Source organism: Rhinoraja longicauda, chromosome 20, assembly GCF_053455715.1.
Source record: "Rhinoraja longicauda isolate Sanriku21f chromosome 20, sRhiLon1.1, whole genome shotgun sequence".
Classification (NCBI taxonomy): domain Eukaryota; kingdom Metazoa; phylum Chordata; class Chondrichthyes; order Rajiformes; family Arhynchobatidae; genus Rhinoraja; species Rhinoraja longicauda.
This window is the reverse complement of record NC_135972.1, coordinates 39,171,716-39,194,926: the sequence shown is the minus strand read 5'-3', so window position 1 is coordinate 39,194,926 and position 23,211 is coordinate 39,171,716. Positions and strand designations below refer to the sequence as shown.

Sequence of the window (23,211 nt, the reverse complement as noted above, 5' to 3'; positions counted from 1 at the left end):
AGAGCTCTATGTATCCCAGGAGGGAAATTCGTCTGCCAACAGTCATAAAACACAAGATACATGAAACATGAAGTCAAAGTGATGAGTGGAAAGGATTGGGTGACGTGCAAAGATTGGGGGGGGGGGGGGGGAGGGGGGAGTCAGTCTCAGTCTACCCCACGACAGAAGGGGGAGGAGTTGTCCAGTTTGATAGCCACAGGGTAGAAGGATCTCCTGTGGCGTTCTGTTCTGCATCTTGGTGGGACCAGTCTGTTGCTGAAGGTGCTCCTCAGGTTGACCAGTGTGTCATGGAGGGGGTGAGCTGTATTGTCCAAGATGCTCCGCAGTTTGAGGAGCATCCTCCCCTCCAAGACCACCTACCGTGAATCCAACTCCGCCCCCAGGACGGAGCCAGCCTTCCTGATGAGTTTGTTGATCCTGTTGGTGTCCGCACTCTTTGCCCTGCTGCCCCGGCACACGGCAGTGAAGGAGATGGCACTGGCCACCACCGATTGGTAGAACATCTGCGAAATCTTACTGCAGACGTTGAAAGAGTCTCAAAAAGTGCAGCCGGCTCTGTCCCTTCTGGTACAGGGCCTCAGCGCTCCTGGGCCAGACCAGTTTTACTGTCCAGGTGCACTCTAGGGTATTTGGAGACTGCACGGGTCCACTGTGACAATGGTTGTGGAGACGTTGGCAAAAATTAAACTACCTTGCCTCCAGGCACAGAGAACTCAGTGGTAATGGACGGGTGTCTTATCCACGCTACTGGAGGAAGTTAGACCCTATGCGTAGAGCAGTTTATACCATCATTTCTATTCTGGTTTGGGGCATCACGCTCTTATCCCCCGCGCCGGTACAAAACCGAGGCCAGGGGCAGCAAAGGTTCAGGTAAAGTCCTTTTATTGAGGGAGTTGTCCATGCAGCTAACAATCCCACGAGGCGCATGGAGTTGTACAGCACGGAAACGAACCTTCTGCCCGACTTGCCCATGCCCACAAAGATGATTCATCCTTCACCACACAATCTCTACCTTAAAAACGTGAACAAACGTCGACTTCCAGGGTGGAGGGAGGAACTGCAGATACTGGTTTTCACGTGAGATAGACACAAAATGCTGGAGTAACTCGGCGGGACAGGCAGCATCTCTGGAGAGACTCAATGAAGAAGGGTCTCGGCCCGAAACGTCACCCATCCCTTCTCTCCAGAGATGCTGCCTGACTGCTGAGTTACTCCAGCATTTTGTGTCTATATTCGACTTCCCCTACCTGACTGCAAATCTCCTTGATATGAAATATATGTCACGGTACAGGTAACAGTTCCCCTGCCCACTCACACACTCCTCCCTAGATCTGCTGAGTACAGTTCGCTGCTTTCCCGGAGTTATCTCAGCTCCGAAGACAGACACAAAAAGCTGGAGTAACTCAGCGGGCCAGGCATCTGAAGAAGGGTCTCGACCCGAAACGTCGCCCATTCCTTCTCTCCAGAGATGCTGCCTGTCCAGCTGAACTTTTTGTATCTATCTTCAGTTCCTTCTTGCACGTTATCTCAGCTCCGTCTGCACCAAGAAACGCTGCGCCTCTCTCACACTGTCCACCTGGTTAAACCCCTCCAGCTTCTCCCCGGCGTCTCTCTTTCTACCATGGGTCGTTGTCACTTCCTGGCGTAGATTGTACCTCCCGCTCACCTCCTTGGATACAGAGCCTGCCATTGGGCCGAACCCGCAGCTCCATGATTCATTGAATATGAATGCGCGTTTCCCGTCGTAACTGGAAACTTCAAATCGTCTGCATGAAGACTGGAATCTCCAAACACAGCCCTGGGTAATTGGCTCCCTTCCACTAAACCCGGCGATCACAACCACCTTCAGATCGCCTTCTTCCCGCAGGCTCACACTTTAACCCGCTGCAGTCTCTGGAATATCCAGCTGTTTTGGAGAAGTTATGTCTGGCGAGAAGACTGGAGACTTTGAGGTAAGAGAGGATGCGCCCGCCTTCACTACAAGAGGTACCGGTGCTGGCAGATTTAACGCGTCGCTGCTGAAGCAATAGTCGCGGCTCAGATTGCGGGACCGGTCCAGTCTCGGCTGGAGAACGGTGCGTATTTGGCAGGGAACGCGGGTCCCATACGGCGTTCAATGCGAAGGAAATAAAAACTGCAGATGGTGGTTAAAATCGAAGGAAGACACAAAATGCTGGAGTAACTCAGCGGGTCAGGCAGCATCTCTGGAGAGAAGGAATGGGTGAAATTTCGGGTCGAGGCCTTTCTTCAGACTAAAGAAGGTTCTTGGGTCTGAGGAAGGGTCTCGATCCGAAACGTCACCCATTCCGTCTCTCCAGAGATGCTGCCTGACCCGCTGAGTTACTCCAGCATTTTGTGTCTACCTTCGGTGTAAAGCAGCATCTGCAGTTCCTTCATACACAACGAGAGACTTCAATCAGGGTGGAAACTCTTTGTAAAGATGCGATTCACGATTCTCCCGAGCGCTTCATCGGTGAACATTTGCAATGATGGTTCATTTTACTGATTGAATCTCAAGCATAAGCTTATCTTTTTCTGTATATCCTGCATTTTCTGAAGATTTATTTTGTTCGAAACTAGAGTTACTGGGAAAAAGGAAATGTGGAATGTGGGGAACCCGGGGGCAGACGCAGGAAGGTCTCACCTCGATAGGTTGCTTGGGAATGTACTGGAGGGGGCAACCCGGCTGCTGGAACCTGCCAGTAGATCACACCACTGCGCTGCTGAATGGAGGTTTCACAGCATGTGTCCAGGGGCAGCGCAGTGTAGATGTGGCCGGGGCACCAGGTTTCCCCAGACACTGTCTGAATCACTGTGGTGGTCTCTGCTGCCAGAGCTCCCAGCAGACGTTCACAGCGCTCGATAGCTCTGGCGGGAGATTTCTCTGTCGATCCAGCGTTTGCTGGGCCTCTGGGGACGCTGGTGGGAGATTTCCCATCAGATGTTCATTGGGGTTGCTGGTTTCAATGGGGGCTCTGGTGCGTGATTTACCAGCAGATGTTCATAGGGTTGTTGGTATCGTTGAGGACTCTGGTGGGACATTTCCCAGCGGATGTTGGAGAGCTTCCTGCATTCACTGAGGTCTCTGGTGGGGGAATTTCCCAGCAAATGTCCACATGGTTGCTGGATCGACGAGGGCTCTGGTTGGAGACCTCCCAGCAGACCCAGCGTTTTCTGGGTTCACTAAGGGCTCTGGTGGGGGATCTCCCATCAGATATCCACACGGTTGCTGCATTCAGCACCACTCCAACCAAGTTCACCCAAAACATGCCACCTCTTCCCTATTGAGGACTCTGGTTGGAGATCTCCCAGCAGATGTTGGAGCGCCTGCTGGAGGAGGTTGGTACTCTGGTGGGACATTTCCCAGCAGATGTTGGAGCACCTGCTGGAGGAGGTTGGTACTCTGGTGGGACATTTCCCAGCAGATGTTGGAGCGTTTGCTGGAGGAGGTGGGATCTGTGGTGGGACATTCCCAGCAGATGTTGGAGAGCTTACTGCATTCGGTGAGGACTGGTGGGAATTTCCCAGCAGATATTGGAGAGCCTGCTGGAGGAGGTGGGGACTCTGGTGGGACATTTCCCAGCAGATGTTGGAGTGCTAGCTGGAGGAGGTGGGGACTCTGGTGGGACATTGCCAGCAGATATTGGAGAGCCTGCTGGAGGAGGTGGGGACTCTGCTGGTACATTCCCAGCAGATGTTGGAGTGCCTGCTGGAGGAGGTGGGGTCTGTGGTGGAACATTGCCAGCAGATATTGGAGAGCCTGCTGGAGGAGGTGGGGACCCTGCTGGGACATTGCCAGCAGATGCTGGAGGAGGTGGGGACTGTGCTGGGACATTGCCAGCAGACGCTGGAGGAGGTGGGGACTGTGCCGGGACATTGCCAGCAGATGCTGGAGGAGGTGGGGACTGTGCTGGGACATTGCCGGCAGACGCTGGAGGAGGTGGGGACTGTGCTGGGACTTTGCCAGCAGATGCTGGAGGGGGTGGGGACTGTGCTGGGACATTGCCAGCAGATGCTGGAGTTGCTGGGTGATCCGTGCTGCCCTCTGGTGCTGCTGTGCCGGCCCTGTGTACATGGGTGTGGTTGTTGCGCTCCCAGTCAGTCTGTGCGTTAAATGCGCTCAGCCGGTCCACAACTTCTCCTCCGGCATCTGACGGCCGCCCGCCCGCCCGCCCTCAGCGCGTTGTATCGGCTCCAACCTCGCCTTAAAGCCATTGCTGTCGCCTCCCGCAGGGACTTCTCTACCCGTCGCCCATCCGAGACCACGGGAACATTTACAAACCCAAAAATAAAATGGAAGACGAGAAGATGAAAGAGGAATACGTGCAAGATTACCACACCAAGGAGATCGACCTGATCAACAGGGACCCGAAGCACCTGAACGAATATGTGGTGAAGGTAAGGGGCGGCTGGGACTGGTGGTGAAACGTTGGGGATTGTGCAGACAGGCAGCAGAAATAATGCAAACAGCAGCTTCCAGTGCAAGTCCACGCTGCCCTGGGTGGTTGGTGAAAGTTGTAGAGAGTGTGTGTGGGCTGTCGGCGTCTCTCCCTGCTGTCCTGGCCCCAGTGAAGGTGGGTTTAATGGGACTGCGGTCGCTCGCCGGCGACCCCTCTCCCAGAGCAGAGCAGAGCCGGCACAGGGAACAAACGTGCAAATAGTTGAGCAGCAGCTCATCCGTGAAAGCCGGGCGATCCCAGCGCCAGCAAGAACCAGCGCTTGGCAGCAGCACTTGTGGAAACTCAAGCGCCCTCCGCTCTGTTCTAAGGGGTCGTTGAGATGAGCATTTAGTGAGAAGAAAGGGGATTAGCAGCCGAGCCCACTCCGCCCCCCTGGATACACCCCAATCCCTCCCCAGTCCAATCCCACACTTTGCCAAATACTGGGCAACCCCCCCTCCCTGAATACTCCTCCTAGTACCACCCCCGCCAAGTTCACCAGCCCACCCCCGCCAAGTTCACCAGCCCACCCCCGCCGTGCTACACTTGGTATCCTGTCCACCCCTGCACGAAATAACTCGTGCAACACCGCCCTTATTCTACGTTGGAATGTTGGAATGCCCCTTGCAACCTGCAGCCAAACCCCTTCCACCTGCTCACCCTGCCCTGAATAAAATCATCGCAGCTTTCCTGCACCTGACTCCCAGCCAATCCCACCCACAATGTGTCCCCAAAACTCTCGCCCAACTGCACCTGATGCTCAATGTACCTGCCCCAAAGCAACTCGCCCAGGCCCAGCACCACTCCAACCAAGTTCCCCAAAACATGCCACCTCTTCTTCCCTGTTGTACCTAGGGTTCAGCCCACCCTGCCCAAAATACCCCATCCAAATCCACCTGCCCAGCCCAGCACACATGAAGCATATCCAGGAAAATACACCCCACCTTCTCCATCCTACTCAAGATCAAAGCTAGACAACATCTCTGGAGAGAAGAAATGGGTGACGTTTCAGGACGAGACCCTGCTCCAGAGATGCTGCTTGACCCGTTGAGTTGCTCCAGCATTCTTGTGCCTGTCTTTGGTGTAAGCTAGTGTCTGCAGTTCCTTCCTACACTGCTCAAGATCACGTTTGGTCCACCCAGCCAAATCCTGTCATATTTCACCTGCCATATATTCATTCCATTCTGATCTTACCTCACTAAACTGGTAAACAAAACTGAGTCCACCACACCCAGTCTCACACTTTATCCAAACAGCATCCAAGCTCATTCTACCCAACCCTTTCCACCAAGCACATCCATGATCCACAAGCCCACACTACTGGCCTCTTTCATGGGCACTCACCCAATACCACTCCTTGAAAATAACCTTGCCAGTCCATCATACCCACAAATAAAAAAAATACAAATTTTAATATATTTTAGTATCTAATTGTTGCCTTAAAGGGATAGTGAGATTTTGATAAAAATGCTAATCAAAAAAATATATATGAACAGGTGCAAGACAAAGTCAACATCATAGAACTGCCACAAAATCTACTTTATTATATTTTATTGAAAGATAAATTATAAGAGTTATACTCGTGAAGTACATGGTTCAGATTCTCTGCCATTTTAACTCTGAAATTTCCCCCATCCCATCCCAAGAAAGGAAAACATGTCTCCTTAGTTCTGAGGATAGTGATTTAGTAATTAGACATTAGTAATTAACAAAACTTTTAAATTAACCATCACAGGAAAATACAAATTGATAATACAGTATGTTGCATAATAATTCATAGGAGCATTGGAATGGCAAATAGGAAGATTTTATTCAGTCCGCCAAGTACAACTTTATTTTTAAAGATCACAATAAATGGTATTCAAAGGGATGATGCTTAAAAGCAGATGTACCCCGTCCTATACACACGGTTTATTCTTCAACTACTTTTCTGTCAAAAGTACAGTTTTCATTTATAAGTCCACTGATAACAACATTTCTATTTTTTATATATGATTGAAACAACATTTAAGTTGTTAGCCATTTGGTTAGCAAATGTGAATAACATCAATCTCCTTGTTCTTAAATATCATGCCTGTAGAAATTGGAGCAGCAGCAAAGATCACAATTGAAAGTTGTCAAACCAGTTTTACTTTTGAGGAGAATGTCAAACCAGTTTTACTTTTAACGACGATGTCAAATTAATATTCTCCAGGGCTGCACAGTGGCACAGCAGTACAGTTGCTGCCTTACTGCGCCAGAGACCTGGGTTTGATTCTGCCCATTCTCCCTGGGACCGCGTGGGTTTTCTCCAGGTGCTACGGTTTCTGCCCACATTTCAAAGCCATGCGGGTTTTTAGGGTAATTGATTTTTGGAAATTGTCCCTTGTGTGTAGGATAGAACTGGTATACCTGGTGATTGTTGGTCGGCATGGACTGGGTGTAGGGTTGCCAACTGTCCCGTATTAACCAGGACTTCCTGTATTTTGGGCTAAATTAGTTTGTCCTGTACCACCCTTGTCCTGTATTAGTAGGGTTGCCTACCTGACCTCGCCCGGGCCGGGAGGCCGCCATTGGTGGGCCGGGAGGCCGCCATTGGTGGAGGGGGAGCATATGGCCGCTGGCTGGGTGAGGTCACATGGGGCGCGGGGCGGTGCCGTCACCTTGTCCCGTATTTGGGAGCGAGGAAGTTGGCAACCCTAACTGGGTGGGACGAAGGGCCTGGTATCCACACTGTATCTCTAAACCAAACTAAACTAGAAATTGTAGACAAATGTAGATTTTGTGAAATAGTTACCTGAAGTAAAACTGAACTAAACTGAAGTTAAAATTAGTGGGGGGGTTGCCACACTGGATTGACTCTTAATGGTATTGTAGCTGTGGTAACTTTTTTCTGAAATCATTAATAACTAAATAACGCTTACAGCAATGCTTCAGAAAAAACAGTTGAGCCTAATTTTTTTAAATTTGCAAATCAAGCACAACAATTAAACAGTATGCTTTTTCATAATCTAATACTAATTGAGATCTTGGGGTTTTCATTTTCTCGTACACCACTGCCAATCTCTGGCTAGAATACTGCCAACTGGTGGCCGAAAATAAAAATTGTTCATTTTCCTGATCTGTTCGACTCACTGGCTTGGGATTTAATGTTAACTGAACTACCAATTGTTGAACAGTTTTGTACTCGGCAGCAACCACGACAAAAGAGAGCTCAGAAAGTCTCTCTGAGCGATGAACCGAGAGAATGAATAGCTCTCTTGTTTCCTCCCCCACCCTGTGAATTACATGACATTTGAGCACATGGCTGGAATTGTGCCTGACTGAACCTTGTTGAAGAGAAGTGATTTGATCTTTAAGTCCCTGCAGATTTAACGCCTATTTTTTGTTATCCAGATCCTGTTTGGTAAATCTGTTGGCAAGTTGCAGGAAGCTTTATTGCCTGGGGATAATCAACACTTAAACCAGGCACAAATCACACAATGCAGGAGCCAACAAACTCCCTCGCAAGTTCTCTTAATGAAACTCTCATATAATCAATGTTTAGGGTTTACAGACATGTGACTAATTTACACTGCAGCTGCATTATATAAAAAGACAGCACAGTGTTTTATACCAACATGAACATGACAGTGAAACAAGGAACTGCAGATGCTGGCTCACATCTAAAGGCACCAAGTGCTAGAATAACTCAACGGATCAGGCAGCATCTCTGGAGAGGTGATGGACACAAAAATCTGGAGTAACTCAGCGGGTCGGACAGCATCTCTGGAGAAAAGAAATTGGTGAGTTTTCAGGTCAAGACCCTTCTTCAGACCGTCTGAAGAAGGGTCTCGACCTGGAACGTCAGAGTCTGAAGAAGGACCTCGACCTGAAATGTCACCTCTTCCTTTCCTCCAGAGATGCAGTCTAACCTGTTGAGTTACTCCAGCTTTTTGTGTCCATCTTTGATTTAAACCAGCATTAACAGTTCCTTCCTACACATAAATAGGTGATGTTTCGGATCAGTCTTCCACTTTACAGATTCCCTTCTGGGTTTTTGATGCAGGGATCATACAAGCAAATGGATGAGTACAAGTATCTGTCATAAGGATGTGGGCGAGGGGAGGGGGAGAGAAACCAAGTCTATAATCTGATTGTGCTTAATACAAACACATTAAGACAGAACTTCCACAATAAGAAGAACCAACCTGAGTAAATTTCAAAGAAAATTGTGTCAGATAACGATACGATACGATAGAACTTTATTTATCCCAGGAGGGAAATTGATCTGCCAGCAGTCATACAACACAAGATACATGAAACATGAAATTAAAGTGAGGAGTGGAAAGGATTGAGGTGTGCAAAGATTGGGGGTGGGGGGAGGGGGGGAGTCAGTCTCAGTCTACCCCACGAAAGAAGGGGGAGGAGTTGTACAGTTGATGACAGAAGGGGGAGGAGTTGTACAGTTGATGACAGAAGGGGGAGGAGTGGTACAGTCACATGACCAAAAGCACAGTAATAGAAAATGGAAACTGTTGTTACTTTGGATAAATCTACAAAGCGTCTGGTTTACTTTGAAAGGCCGTGTACAATATCGGGAGAATGGACGTGGGTTAAGCAACCAGCAGGCAGATGGCATGAAAATCAGTGAAGGGAAATGTATTTTAGAGGCAGCAGTGGGATTGATATAAACTTAAAGTAAATAGAGAACCAAAATCACATGAGATGGTATGCTTTATAAATACACCAAATACAAGTGGAGTAATCTACATTAATTTAATACATTTGACATCATTAGAATTTCTAAAACATTCAGTTACAATAAGTACATGGGGAATTGCAGACGATGGAATCTTGAGCAAACACAAAGTACTGGAGTAACTCACCAGGTCAGCAGCATTATGGAGGGAATGGAAAGCCTCCATTTTGGGTTGGGGCCCTTCCTGAGTCTGAAGAAGTGTCCCAACTGATAAAATGGCCTCTCCATTCCCCCACAGATGTTGCCTGTCCCACTGAGTCACTCCAGTACTTCACTTTTGTGCTCAGTTACAATGAATTACTTTTGAAGTGTATTTAATAAATAGAGCAAAAATACTTTTCCCCACAAATAGTGTTGCAATGTAATAAATAAACAAGTGCAACTGGTTCCAATTGAACAGCCAGATGGACGGTATACTGTTTAAAACACTGGCATCCAAGAGGTGAGTCATCACCATGGTATGATGCTAGGAAAATAACTGCAGATGCTGGTACAAATCGAAGGTATCACAAAATGCTGGAGTAACTCAGCGGGTCAGGCAGCATCTCAGGAGAGAAGGAATGGGTAACGTTTCGGGCCGAGACCCTTCTTCAGATTAAGAAGGGCCTCGACCTGAAACATCACCCATTCCTTCTCTCCTGAGATGCTGCCTGACCCGCTGAGTTACTCCAGCATTTTGTGATACCATTTATTGCTAAATGGGTGTCCAAATGCAACTAATGCATTACTGATTATTCTGAAGAAAGGTCCAGAAATGTCACCCATTCCTTCTCTCCAGAGATGCTGCCTGTCCCGTTGAGTTACTCCAGCATTTTGTGTATCATCTTGGGTGTAAACCAGCATCTGCAGTTCCTTCCTGCACTATTACTGATTATTATTCAGTCCTTGATTAAGAGTCAACGTTATCAGGCAGGTGAAGCGTGCATATATTCTCTAACACCAGGATACAATTATGTTGTACAGGATACAACTATTAAATTGCCTGTTTTCCTTTTTTGGCTAAGTAATGACTGATCAGTAAATTTGCTTGTACAATTGGCTCCAATTCAAATGCTTCTGAATTCAAATTCAATTTCAGTAATTTCAATTTACTATCAGTGCTGAGAATTCAAAGCACTGCTATCTTTCAAACTATTTGAATCCTTCGTTTTTCCATAGAAACTGCTTATTGGCCACAGATATTATCGTAAGGCAATTGTATGTCTATATACTCTAAACATTGATTCTACCTGAGTTTCATTAAGAGAACTTTAAGTTCCCCAGCTTTGTGTGAACTTGAGACCACCATTAAAAACAATGAAGCAAGGGATGAGAATGTCTCTAGATTTCCCAACTGTGGACTTGTTACCATGAGGTCTTGATCCAATAAAAATAAACCCAAGCCAGTTGGAAACCAGACTCTGCATCCAATATTGCAGCATTTCGGTAGAGGGGAAAAAGCGTAACTGATTGAACATTGAATTATCCAGTTTGGGTAAATAACCAGCAACACCCACTCACTTTTACCCATTCCCTCTTCTGTGCCACACCTGGATGCTCACCTGTCACTCAGAAATTAAAAAAACTGTAGATGCCAGTTTGCAAAAAAAGACACAAAGTGCTGGAGTAACTCAGCAAAATGTCACCTATCCATGTTCTCCAGAGTCACTGCCTGATCCATTGAGTTACTTCAGCACTTGTTGTCTTTTTTAGTAATCCAACATCTGCAATTTCTTGTTTCTCCATTTTTCTGCTCTATTGTGAAATCTCGTCAAGGTATGCCTACTTTGAAGAAGTTCTCCTCCTTTGTCCAGTTCATTCTGAAGAAGGGTCCCAACCCAGAACGTCATCTATCCATGTTCCCTAGAGATGCTGCCTAACCCGCTGAGTTACTCCAGTACTTTGTGTCTTTTTTAAAATTCCAATGCTCTGGTGCCCACTTTGCCACCTTGCACCCTCAGGAAAATTGACCACCCTATTCACTCGTCACCCAGAAATATTGCATGAAGCTCACAAGTAAATACATCATCAGAATTGGTACGAGCTAAGCACCAAAGGTTAAATGTGTTGCCCTCTGCCAAGAATGAATGAATTAAATCGAATGTCCAAGGTGTAAAGGTGAAGGGCCAGGTACATGATGTACGTCAGGTATGGATGGACCAAGAGGTCAGATACATAGAAACAGGTGCCTAGTCTATTCATGGTCTCGCCAATGTAAAGGAGGCCACATTATGAGCCCTGAAAGCAATTGATGAGGATGGAGGAGGTGCACGTGAACCTCTCTCTCACTTGGAGGTACAGCGGGTACCTCTAGACGGAAGTGAGAGGAGTTGTATGAACCTTCCAGATGAGACTGAGGTTCACGTGCAACTCTTCCAACCTCAATTCATGCATTCGGCGCTGCTGATGTTCAAATTCACCGAACACTTGCCCTCTGTCTGCCCAAGCCTGCTGGAGCTTCTTGTTGTAAGGCCTTTCTCCACCCACACCTCTCTCCCCCTTCCCACCCCCACCCCCCATCCTCCAGCCCCCATCAGAAGGAGGGTCGTGACCTGAAACGTCGTTCCTCCTTTCCTTCCGCTGATGCTGCCAGGCCCGCTGAATTACTCCAGCTAAGATCAACATAAAATACTGGAGTAACTCAGCGGGCCAGGCAGCATCTCTGGAGAGAAGGAATGGGTGACGTTTCGGGTCGAGACCCTTCTTCAGATCTCTCGTGTGAGGTCTGAAGAAGGGTCTCAACCCGAAATGTCACCCATTCCTTCCCTCCACAGATGCTGCCTGTCCCGCTGAGTTACTCCAGCATCTTGCGTCTATCTCCGGTGTAAACCAGCATCTGCAGTTCCTTCCTGCACATTTCAATTACCCCAGCACTTTGTTTCTGCTCAGCATTCCAGCATCTGTAGTTTCTCATGTTTCCAAAGTCAAACCAGAGTTCTTTTATCTCCTGGAATCCTGAAGACATTAACAACTTTAGAGAACTCTAGAATGGAGGAAATAGTTAGGGTTATTAAACAGTCAATTAAAAACCAAATTAAAAGCTACTCTGGCTGTAGATGATGATTCCTTTGCATGTTGTGGCAGCCGTTTCTTCTGCTGTAAGTTGCTAAGTTGTTCAGTGAAAAATGTTACAGACGGCAGCACAACCATTTCACGATCGTGATGTCAACGAGCTTACAAAGCTGATGTCAGTCAGCATGAAATGGCCGCAACTTAGCAACTTTACAATTTAATAACCTCACCAAAGTGGGAGCCAGTACAGTTTACCATAAATGTAAGTGGAATTCAAATGCCAACTCGTGTCCTGGCCAAAAACAGATGTACCATGGAGTGCATGTGTAGGAAAGAACTGCAGATGCTGGTATAAACCAAAGATAGACACAAAAAGCTGGAGTCTCTCAGCGGGACAGGCAGCATCTCTGGAGAGAAGGAATGGGTGACGTTTCGGGTCGAGACCCTTCTTCAGACCGGGAGTCAGGGTAGTGTTTTTTTCAATTATGATTTTACTTCAATGGCATATGAAATATCATTAACAGACTGAAATCTTTCTTGAGTTCCCATGTTACATTAATGTTTGGGTGGCTGTGTCTATATTCACTGAAGTTTTGAAGAATGAGAGGTAAACCCATAGAAATGTACAAAGTCTGACAGGATTCCGAATTTTTTCACCCAGCGAGTTGTGAATCTGTGGAATTCTCTGCCACAAAAGGCAGTGCAGGCCAATTCACTAGATGTTTTCATGAGAGAGTTAGATTTAGCTCTTGGGGCTAAAGGATTCAAGGGATATGGGGAGAAAGCAAGAACGGGGTACTGATTTTAGATGATCAGCCATGATCATATTGAATGGCGGTGCTGGCTCGAAGGGCCAAATGGCCTACTCCTGCACCCATTTTCTATGTTTCTATGATTCAACAGACTAGATGTGGGGAGGATGTTTCCCCTGGCTAAAGAATACCCAGAACCAAGGGTGACATTCTCAGGATAAACATAAAGATATTGGGGTAAGGAAGGGACTGCAGATGCTGCTTTTAACCAATATTTGGACAGAGATGAGGAAAAATGTCTTAGATTTTTTTTTAGATTTAGAGATACAGCGGAAACAGGCCCTTCGGCCCACCGGGTCCGCGCCGCCCGGCGATCCCCGCACATTAACACTATCCTACACACACTGAGGACAATTTTTACATTTGCCCAGCCAATTAACCTACATACCTGTACGTCTTTGGAATGTGGGAGGAAAGCGAAGATCTCGGAGAAAACCCACGCAGGTCACGGGGAGAACGTACAAACTCCGTACAGACGGCGCCCTTAGTCAGGATCGAACCTGAGTCTCCGGCGCTGCATTCGCTGTAAGGCAGCAACTCTACCGCTGCGCCACCGTGCTCTGCCACTGTATGTCTCTTTTTTTTTTCCCTAATCAGATGTGCAGCACTTTGGTCAACGTGGGTTGTTTTTAAATGTGCTATACAAATAAAATTGACTTGACTTGACTTGGTGAATTTATGGAATTCTCTACCACAGATAAAATTACTTGCAAAATTACTGAATATATTTAAGAAGGAGATAGATAGATTTCTAAAAATCATCGTGTGGTTTAGCAAGAGCAAAAATATGATGCAGTTAATCACATGAGGTAGGCAATCAACAATGAACATTTAAAAGGATTGAAGAGACAAATGGCCAACTCCTCCTTCCAGTTTTATGTATTCTACGTTTCGTAGAGTTACATTGTTAATAGAAAATTATTTGCTGTTTATGTTAGTAACCAATGGAGAATATGTGTAAACCTTTTGGAAGCTACCATATGCAGAAAAATGTCACTGTTGACTATTTACTGGAAAATAACAGACAGTGTATATGTAAGAAGGAACTGTGAATGCTGGTTTAAACTGAAGAGGTTGAGTAGGCTGGGTCTCTATTCCTTGGAGCGCAGGAGGATCTTATCGACGTGTACAAAATCATGAGGAATAAATTGGGTGGATGCACAGAGTCGCTTGCCCAGAGTAGGGGAATCTAGGACCAGAGGACATAGGTACAAGGTGAGGGGGAAAAGATTTATTAGGAATCCGAGGGGTAACTTTTTCACACAAAGGGTGGTGGGTGTATGGAACAAGCTGCCAGAGGAGGTAGTTGAGGCTGGGACTATCCCATTGTTTAAACAACAGTTAGACTGGTTCATGGATAGGACAGGTTTTGAGCGATATGGAAGGCAGGTGGGACTAGTGGAGCTGGAACATGTTGGCCGTTATGGGCAAGTCTCCACACTGTATCACTCTATGACTCTGTAGACACTAAAATCTGGAGTAACTCAGCGAGTCAGATAGCATCTCTGGAGAAAAGGAATAGGTGACATTTTGGGTCGAGTCGCTTCTTCAGACTCAGGGGAAAGGGAAACGAGAGATATAGATGGTGATATCGAGAGAAGGTAGGCACAAAATGCTGGAGTAACTCAGCGGGACAGGCAGCATCTCTGGAGAGAAGGGATGATATAGAGAGATATAGGGATATATGTGCCATTTGACGTCAGATACCAAGGGCCACCATCCACTCCACAGTCAAAAAGGCCCAACAGAGGATGTACTTCCTGCGGCAACTGAGGAAACACAATCTGCCACAGGCAATGATGGTCCAATTCTATACTGCTATCATTGAGTCCGTCCTCACCTTCTCCATCATGGTCTGGTTTGGCTCAGCCACCAAGCACGACGTCTGGAGGCTGCAACGGATCGTTCGATCAGCTGAGAAGGTTGTTGGCTATAACCTTCCCCCCATTGACGAACTGAACACTGCAAGGGCCAGGAAGCGAGCGGGCAAGATCATCTCTGACCCCTCTCACCCTGGCCATGAACTCTTCGAAGCACTTCCCTCTGGAAGGTGACTCCGGACTGTCAAAGCAGCCACAGCCAGACATAAAAACAGCTTTTTTTCCACGAGTGATCGTTCTACTCAATAACCAAAGTCTGTAGTCTCTTTTTTGCTTCGGTATAATTTTCACCCACATGTTTAGAAAGTAATGTTGTATCCTTATTGTTTTGATGTGGTTATGCTTTATTCTTAATTGTTAACTGTGTGTTTGTGTTGTCATTTGTGAGCGGAGCACCAAGGCACATTCCTTGTATGTGCACATACATGGCCAATAAACTTACTCATTCATTCATTCATTCATTTATGTGGAGCATTGTTAGGACATTTCAGAGAGATACATTAATGCCCTGTGTAAAACATTACATCTCTCCCATGCCATTGCATTAGCACTTCACTAACACTATCACCACATCTCAATCTCAGCCTAACATTGCACAATGTGATTCACCACAAAATGGAAAAGTGAAAACACCAATGACCAATAACATTAAAGCAAGCATTTCTGCTCATAGCCTGAACTGCTAGATCTGACGATTTAATACTGGTACGTTAACTTTTCATATTGAATCTTAATATTTCAAGTACAGGGATGTCACAAGGTTTGAGTCAAAATATGATGTAAGTAGCCAGATAACTAATTGTATGTTGTCATCGCACACAAACTATTCCGGGATAATTTGTTCAAATTGTTCTGAGAGCCCCGTGTTGGTAATTAAATGCACAGATAGATATCGTCAGACTGGTTAGAGCAGTTTTTAAATTCAACTGTTTTCTCTTCTCGTCATATAATGCTGGATGTATTTGGAGATAGACATACAAAATAGGTGCAGGAGGAGGCCATTTGGCCCTTCGAGCCAGCACCGCCATTCATTGTGGCCATGGCTGATCATCCATAACCAGTAACCCGTGCCTGCCTTCTCCCCATATCCCTTGATTCCACTAGCCCCTAGAGCTCTACCTAACTCTCTTTTAAATTCATCCAATGAATTGGCCTCCACTGCCTAAATACAGATAATATACGGAAAACACTGCATAACCAATCATTACATATAAGGCGCACAGAACAAAAGAGTTTTTACATAGGCATCTGAGGACAATAATGGGTAAAAGACTGTCAAGTTAGTCTTCAGTTTGTCAACTGTCTATTCGCATTTCATTGGAAAGGACTTAGGTGGGAGTCTGGTTCAGAAATGCAAGGCACAGGAGGTCCAAGGAGAGCGGCTAATTTGGCTTGGTGATGGGAGGCAGAGGTAGTGGTAGGAAAGATGCATTTTCGATTGAAAGTCCATGACCAGCGGTGTACAGCAGGTGTAGGTGATGGGAACCTTGTTTTTTTGATGTATGAACAACTGGGATGTGAATGTGGGAAGTATAATTAATTAGTTGGTGAAAGACACCATAGATTGGGTGGAAGGATGGGCAGAGCCTTGTCAGATCGACTTTAATCCCGACAGGTGCGAGGTGATGTATTTTAGGAAGTCAAACAGGGAGAGGTCACGTGCCGATAAAGCCCCAAGGAATGTTGCTGCCTTCTGGCTGCACTTCTCACCCACCATCCTCATCTCTGGACACCCTGAGCGTAGGGGAGAGGGTGGGGCCAAGGATGTCCTGGTTGGGTTGCTCCTGGGTCTGGCCAAGCTGGCCATCCGAGAGCCACGGCACCAGGCGGAAGAGGGCTCTACCCAAGCCGGCTGCCTGCCCCTTTTCCGAGGTTACGTCCGCGCCTGGGTGGTGTTAGTGAGGGACTACGCGCTGTCCACGGGCACCCTGGGGGGTTTCCGGGACCGCTGGGCACCGTGGGGGGTGGAATGCATCCTTGACAAGGAGTGTAAGATAGTTGTATAACAGTTTATTGCTTGTCTTGTATTATGGTGGTGGGTCTGTTTTGGTTTTATTGTATTGTATATATAATTTTAATATTTGAATAAATATTTATTGATTAATAAAAAAACATTTTTTTTTTTAAGGAATGTTGATAAACAGAGGGAATTTTATGGTAGTTCAAGTGGCAACCTCAGTAGGTGGTGAAGAAAGCGTGTGGCACACTTGCCTTCATATGTCTGGACAGAGAATACAAAAGTTGGGATGTTATGTGGCAACTTTACTAAACAGTAAAGTTAGACTGCACTTGTCACAAGGTCATAAGTGATAGGAGCAGAATTAGGCCATTTGGGCCATCAAGTCTACTATAGACAATAGACAATAGGCGCAGGAGTAGGCCATTCGGCCCTTCGAGCCAGCACCACCATTCAATGTGATCATGGCTGATCATTCACAATCAGTACCCCGTTCCTGTCTTCTCCCCATACCCCCTGACTCCAATATCCTTAAGAGCTCTATCTAGCTCTCTCTTGAATGCATTCAGAGAATTGACCTCCACTGCCTTCTGAGGCAGAGAATTCCACAGATTTACAACTCTCTTACTGAAAAAGTTTTTCCTCATCTCCGTTCTAATTGGCCTACCCCTTATTCTTAAACTGTGGCCCCTGGTTCTGGACTCCCCCAACATTGGGAACATGTTTCCTGCCTCTAACGTGTCCAACCCCTTAATAATCTTATATGTTTCGATAAGATCCCCTCTCATCCTTCTAAATTCCAGTGTATTCAATCATGGCTGACCTATCTCTCCCTCCTAACCCCATTCTTCTGCCTTCTCCCGTAACCCCTGACACCCATACTAATCAACAATCTATCTCCACCGTAAAAAAATTCTATTGACTTAACCTCCACAGCCTTCTGTGCCAAAGAATTCCACAGATTCACCACCCTCTGACTAAAGAAATTCCTCCTCATCTCCTTCTTAAAGGAACATCCTTTAATTCGAAGGCTGTGACCTCTAGACCTGCTCTCCCACTAGTGGAAACATCCTCTCCACATCCAAGCCTTTCGCTATTCAGTAAGTTTCAATGAGGTCCCCCGTCATCCTTCTAAACTCCTGCAAGTACAGGCCCAGTCCCGTCGAACGCTCATGATATGTTAACCCACTCATTCGTGGGATTATTCTTGTAAACCTCCTCTGGACTATCTCAAGAGCCAGCACATCCTTCCTCAGATATGGAATAGTACATGGAGTCGTATGCAGTAATGTATGCAATTATATGAAGGATGTACTGTGCTAGAGAGAGTGCAGGAGATTCACCATTATATCTCCCGGATTAAAGAATTTTAGTTACGGGGAGAGATTGGAGAGGCCGAGTTTGTTTTATCTGGAGTGAAAGAGGATTGGCAGTCCATGCAACTATAAGAGGCATAGATAATGTAGGTAGTCAATCTTTCACCATGTTGGGGTATCAAAAACAAGAGAGCATAAGTTTAAGATCTCTAAATCTAAAAAAATAAATCTAAGATGAGAGTAAAGAGTTTGAAAAGGGATTTGAAGGGATATTTTTTACACAGAGTGATTGTTATCTGGAATTCGCAGTCAGAGGAGATGGTGGAGTCAAATACAATTTCCTCATTAAGAGACATTTAGGCAGACATTTATATAGACAGGGTGGAGAAACAGATGGGCCTACTGTGGGAAGATAGGATTTGTTGCATGGACAAAATGATCAGCGTGGAGTAGAGTGTGCCAGGGGCCTTTTTAGAAACAGTATAACTCTGACATGCACATTTATTCTGAATATGAGTTAGATTAACGAATATGAAGATACATAAGTCTTTGAACCTCAAGCTGGGGTTCAGAGTTGCTGTTTTGTGTCAGTTTATAAGCGTGTCAGTTGATTACATACTGCAGTAATATCACGTATCAGTGCTATTAGCTGTTGATTCAGGGCTTGAGCATTATCATGAACAAATCTGAATGTTTCTGCCACCCAAGGCGCAAAATTAATTAACTACAGGATCCCAAAACACATGTGTTCATTCCCTGAACTTGTAAAATGTATCTGCTGCATTTGACCACAGAACGGTCACTGCACCTCAGATATAGGAGCATTTTATGTGTAACATGGATAAACAAAACTGCAGATGCTGGTTTAATTCGAAGGTTGACAAAATGCTGGAGTAACTCAGCGGGTCAGGCAGCATCTCAGGAGAGAAGGAATGGGTGACGTCTCGGGTCGAGACCCTTCTTCAGACGTGTGCAATGCACAGTGAAATTATTTTCGCATGTATTACACATGCAGGCGTTGCCATTATTGGCACCATTATTCAAAGTCCGTTCAGCCTGCACGCTCGATGTACTGGAGGGGTTCCCGCGAGCCAACATCCCTCCCCTCTCCTCGCCCGGCCAACTTTGTGTCCCGGGGGTGCCTCCTGTAGTCGACCTTGGGGGTGCTGGAGGCATTACCCCAGTTCACCCTCCGACCGGCCCTTGTTCCTCGCGTCCCCATGTCTCCAGCGGCCTCCCGGTTACCCCGTCCGACGAGCCTTCGAGCGGGTGACCTGTCTTGCCAAACGACGAGCCATTGATCGGGTTCCCGATCCCACTGCCCAACAGCAATGATGATTCATTTCATACAGCCAATGCTTTTGGCAGTTTAACGACCGCTTAAGTTGCCTAAAATGAATGGAATGTATTGCAGAAGTAATCAGACTGGTTTTGTATTTCTCCTGCCACAGATGGACTTTGAAGATGTGATTGCTGAACCCGAGGGAACTCACAGCTTCGATGGCATCTGGAAGGCCAGCTTTACTGTCTTCACAGTGTCCAAATACTGGTGCTACCGCCTGCTCTCCGGGCTGCTCGGGATACCTTTAGCAATTATTTGGGGAATTTACTTTGCCATCTTATCTTTCATCCACATCTGGGCAGTGATGCCATGCATTAAGAGCTTTATGATCGAGATGCAGTGTGTCAGCAGAGTATATTCCATCTGCATTCACACCTTCTGTGACCCTTTCTATGAAGCCGTGGGTAAAATATTCAGCAGCATTCGAGTGTCAATGCAGAAAGAAGTGTAAATGGAAACATGTTGAAAGTATTTGATCAGTTTGTCACATTGCTTCTTACCAAATGGAAGCTCAGTTTCTTTATCACAGAAACATGTTGGTGCCTTTTCTAATAGCACTGATATAGGAAAAAAAATGGTTGTATCCTCTTTCATTACTTATCCCTGGCATGTTCTGTCATCCTTTTATGGTACTCTGCATTTCAACACTGATCTTAGCTTTTAACAGCTACATTCCTTTACTGTTAAACCCCACATGACAAATTTTGTGAACAAAATGAGTCATAGACTATCTTTAGCATTCGAGGCTGCCTGCTACTTGATTCTATTGTTTCCCGAGCCAGAGGCCGATTCACAGTACTGTACTTAACCAGAATGGGAAAGATTAAGGATTAAACACTGAGCATAGGATCGTAATACTATTTAAAAAGTTGAGAGTTGCTGGAAAATGTGGATTATTTTGCAGCAAAGTTATAATTATGCCATTTCTGAAAATACTATGCAAAAATATATTTCTTTGTTGAATCTCACTTGAGATTATCAGGATTTTTGAAAATGTTAAATATAATTTACACTTTTGGAATGTCAGCCTGGAAGGGCCGTGGCTGACACCACCGAGATTCTTGTTAAATAATTCATCATCATGGGAAACTAAATAACTGTGTGTGAGTTATAGTGTGCCTTGATGCCAAGAGGGTTGACACTCTCTCTGCCACTCTCTGAGATATGCAATGTTCTCTTTATTATTTTTCTTCTTTGGTAATCATTTAAACTTTTTTTTTAACCTTGTGCATGTCTGCCATTAAACTCTAGCGTGCACCAGACCATCAGGGGGACAATGGTCAAACAATGTTGCCGTGTGCTTAATGCTTGCAACTCGGAGAATCTGTGTGAAATGAAAGTACTAAGATAACCATGTTAAATTGCTGAATGTAACTCAGATTTTCCACATTTTAAATTGCAACCTATCAACGAGCTTTATCAAAATATGCAACCCAAATGCAGTTAATCTGCGGGATTTTCCTGCTTAGACAATAGCAGCAGAAGTCGAGCGTCAGACCACAACGCTGAAACACACTGGTGGCCAGAGGCACCCCATGGGCAGTTAGTCATGTAGTCCATCTGCCATCATCTTCAAGCTTCAAAATACACCCGGAGCCTCAATCTTCTTTCCTGCCAAGTTCTATTGCCACTTTAAACATGTGTAACAGAAGGTTAAAGGAGTAGCTATTACTGCTGTTTTAAAGAATCACTGATGGAAAATTATTTTTGAGGGTTGTGTATATAGTTCGAATATAGATGTCACCTACAAAATAAACAGATATGAAACAGATTTTTAGATTTTTGCAGAAGCTATTTTATACAGATGCATTCATATTACTTATTAACCATAAAAGATATAAAATTTAGCTTTTATTTTTTACTACCACTTTTAATTGTATTGCAAATTATTTGAACCATGATTGATTTCTTCCAAGTGATGTTAAAGCTTGCTATTGCAGAAGATGTTCAGGCATTTAAAATATGTTAGCATGTAAGAGCTGAAACTATTTGAAATAAATAAAGAACCAAATGTTTACACAACTTGGTTTGAGTTATATTCCTTCAAATCAACGTCATCTTAATAATAATACGTGCTCTAGTATAATGAGAACCAGTTTCATTTGATGCAAACTAATCCATAACTCTGCAGATAGACACAAAATGCTGGAGTAACTCAGCAGGTCAGGCAGCATCTCTGGAGAGAAGGAATGGGTGACGTTTCGGGTCGAGACCCTTCTTCAGACTGATTATAACTGCAGAGTTATAATCAGACTGATCCATTACTCTGCAGAGATCATTTCACTCTAACTCTTGCAATTAATGATTGGAATTTGCATACTAACAAGAGCCATATATAATCAGTAAAATTATATAATTCCTCAGATTTGTATAGAGAGCATTTTTATTGTCCAGAGCACCACGATTGAAGTCGCAAAATTAAACGGTGCAGTAAACTCTTGTTTTTACTGACCTCTTTATAACAGATTTTGGTTGTAGTGGACTGACCTGCAGACAATTACTGCCAGGCTGGACTGGGAACTGCACCCCGCCCAATGGTGCCTCTCTGGCCACTCCCGCCACCGCGACCATCACCGCCCCGGCTACTCCCGCCACCGCCACCACCACTGGTGCCACCGTGACCGCTCACAGGCACACCTATCACTGCCGCCGCCATAACCACCGCTGCCGCCACTACCACTGCTACCACCACCCCGGTCAGCCCAACCACCACCGCCACTCCCAACACCACCACCACTGCACCTACCGCTGCTGCCACCACCTCTGCAGCTGCGCCCCCTCCACCATCGCCACTGCCACCAATGCCAGCACCAGCGTTGCAGTCACGCCTGCTACCGCCACCTCCACCGCAACGACCACCACCACCAACACCACCACGTTCACCACCACTGCCACACCACCACCACCATCACTGCCACACCACCACCACCTCCGTCACTACCACACCACCACCATCACTGCCACACCACCACCACCGTCGCTGCCACACCACCACCACCTCCGTCACTACCACACCACCACCATCACTGCCACACCACCACCATTGCCACACCACTACCACCATCACTGCCACACCACCACCACCTCCGTCACTACCACACCACCACCATCATTGCCACACCACCACCATTGCCACACCACTACCACCTTCATTGCCACACCACCATCACCACTGCCACCATCACCAGCTCCACAAGACAAAGGAGATACTGAACGATTTCAGGAAGTGAAGAGGTACACGTTGCATTGATGGCACCAAAGTCGAGAGGGTTGAAAGCTTCAAATTCCTAGGAGTCATTATCACCACCAACTCCTGGACCACCCATATTGAAGCAAAGACCACGAAAGAACACCAATGCCTCTTCTTCCTTAGAAGGCTGAGGAAGTTTGGCATGTCCCCAACAACTCTCACCAAATTCTACAGATGCACCATAGAAAGCATGTTATCAGGATGCATCACAGCTTGGTTTGGGAACAGCTCCATCCAAGACCACAAGAAATTGCAACGAATTGTGGATGCAGCCCAGACCATCACACAAACCGACCTCCCTCCATTGACTCCATCGACACCTCACGCTGCCTCGGCAAGGCCAGCAACATAACCAAGGATGAGTCACACCCTGGCCACTCCCTCTTCTCCCCTCTCTCATTGGGCAAAAGGTATAGAAGTGTAAACACACACCTCCAGGTTCAGGGACAGTTTCTTCCCAGCTGTTAACAGGCAACTGAATCATCCTTTCACAACCAGAGAGCA

The 23,211-nt window shown here is 46.1% G+C and overlaps 1 protein-coding gene across 2 annotated transcripts; it reads left to right on the top strand.

Annotated features, from left to right (window-relative positions):
- Positions 1-1,675: 1,675 nt before the first annotated feature.
- On the top strand, positions 1,676-21,459 carry LOC144603451 (caveolin-1-like). 2 transcript variants are annotated; one of them, XM_078416658.1, is made up of 3 exons: positions 1,676-1,952; positions 4,234-4,398; positions 19,567-21,459. In XM_078416658.1, the coding sequence occupies exons 1-3, from the start codon at positions 1,923-1,925 to the stop codon at positions 19,906-19,908; spliced, it is 537 nt and encodes a 178-aa protein (XP_078272784.1). In that variant the 5' UTR covers positions 1,676-1,922; the 3' UTR covers positions 19,909-21,459. The 2 variants fall into 2 exon arrangements, with proteins under 2 accessions (XP_078272784.1, XP_078272785.1); XM_078416659.1 differs by lacking the exon at positions 1,676-1,952 and adding an exon at positions 2,013-2,075.
- The last annotated feature ends 1,752 nt before the right edge of the window (positions 21,460-23,211 follow it).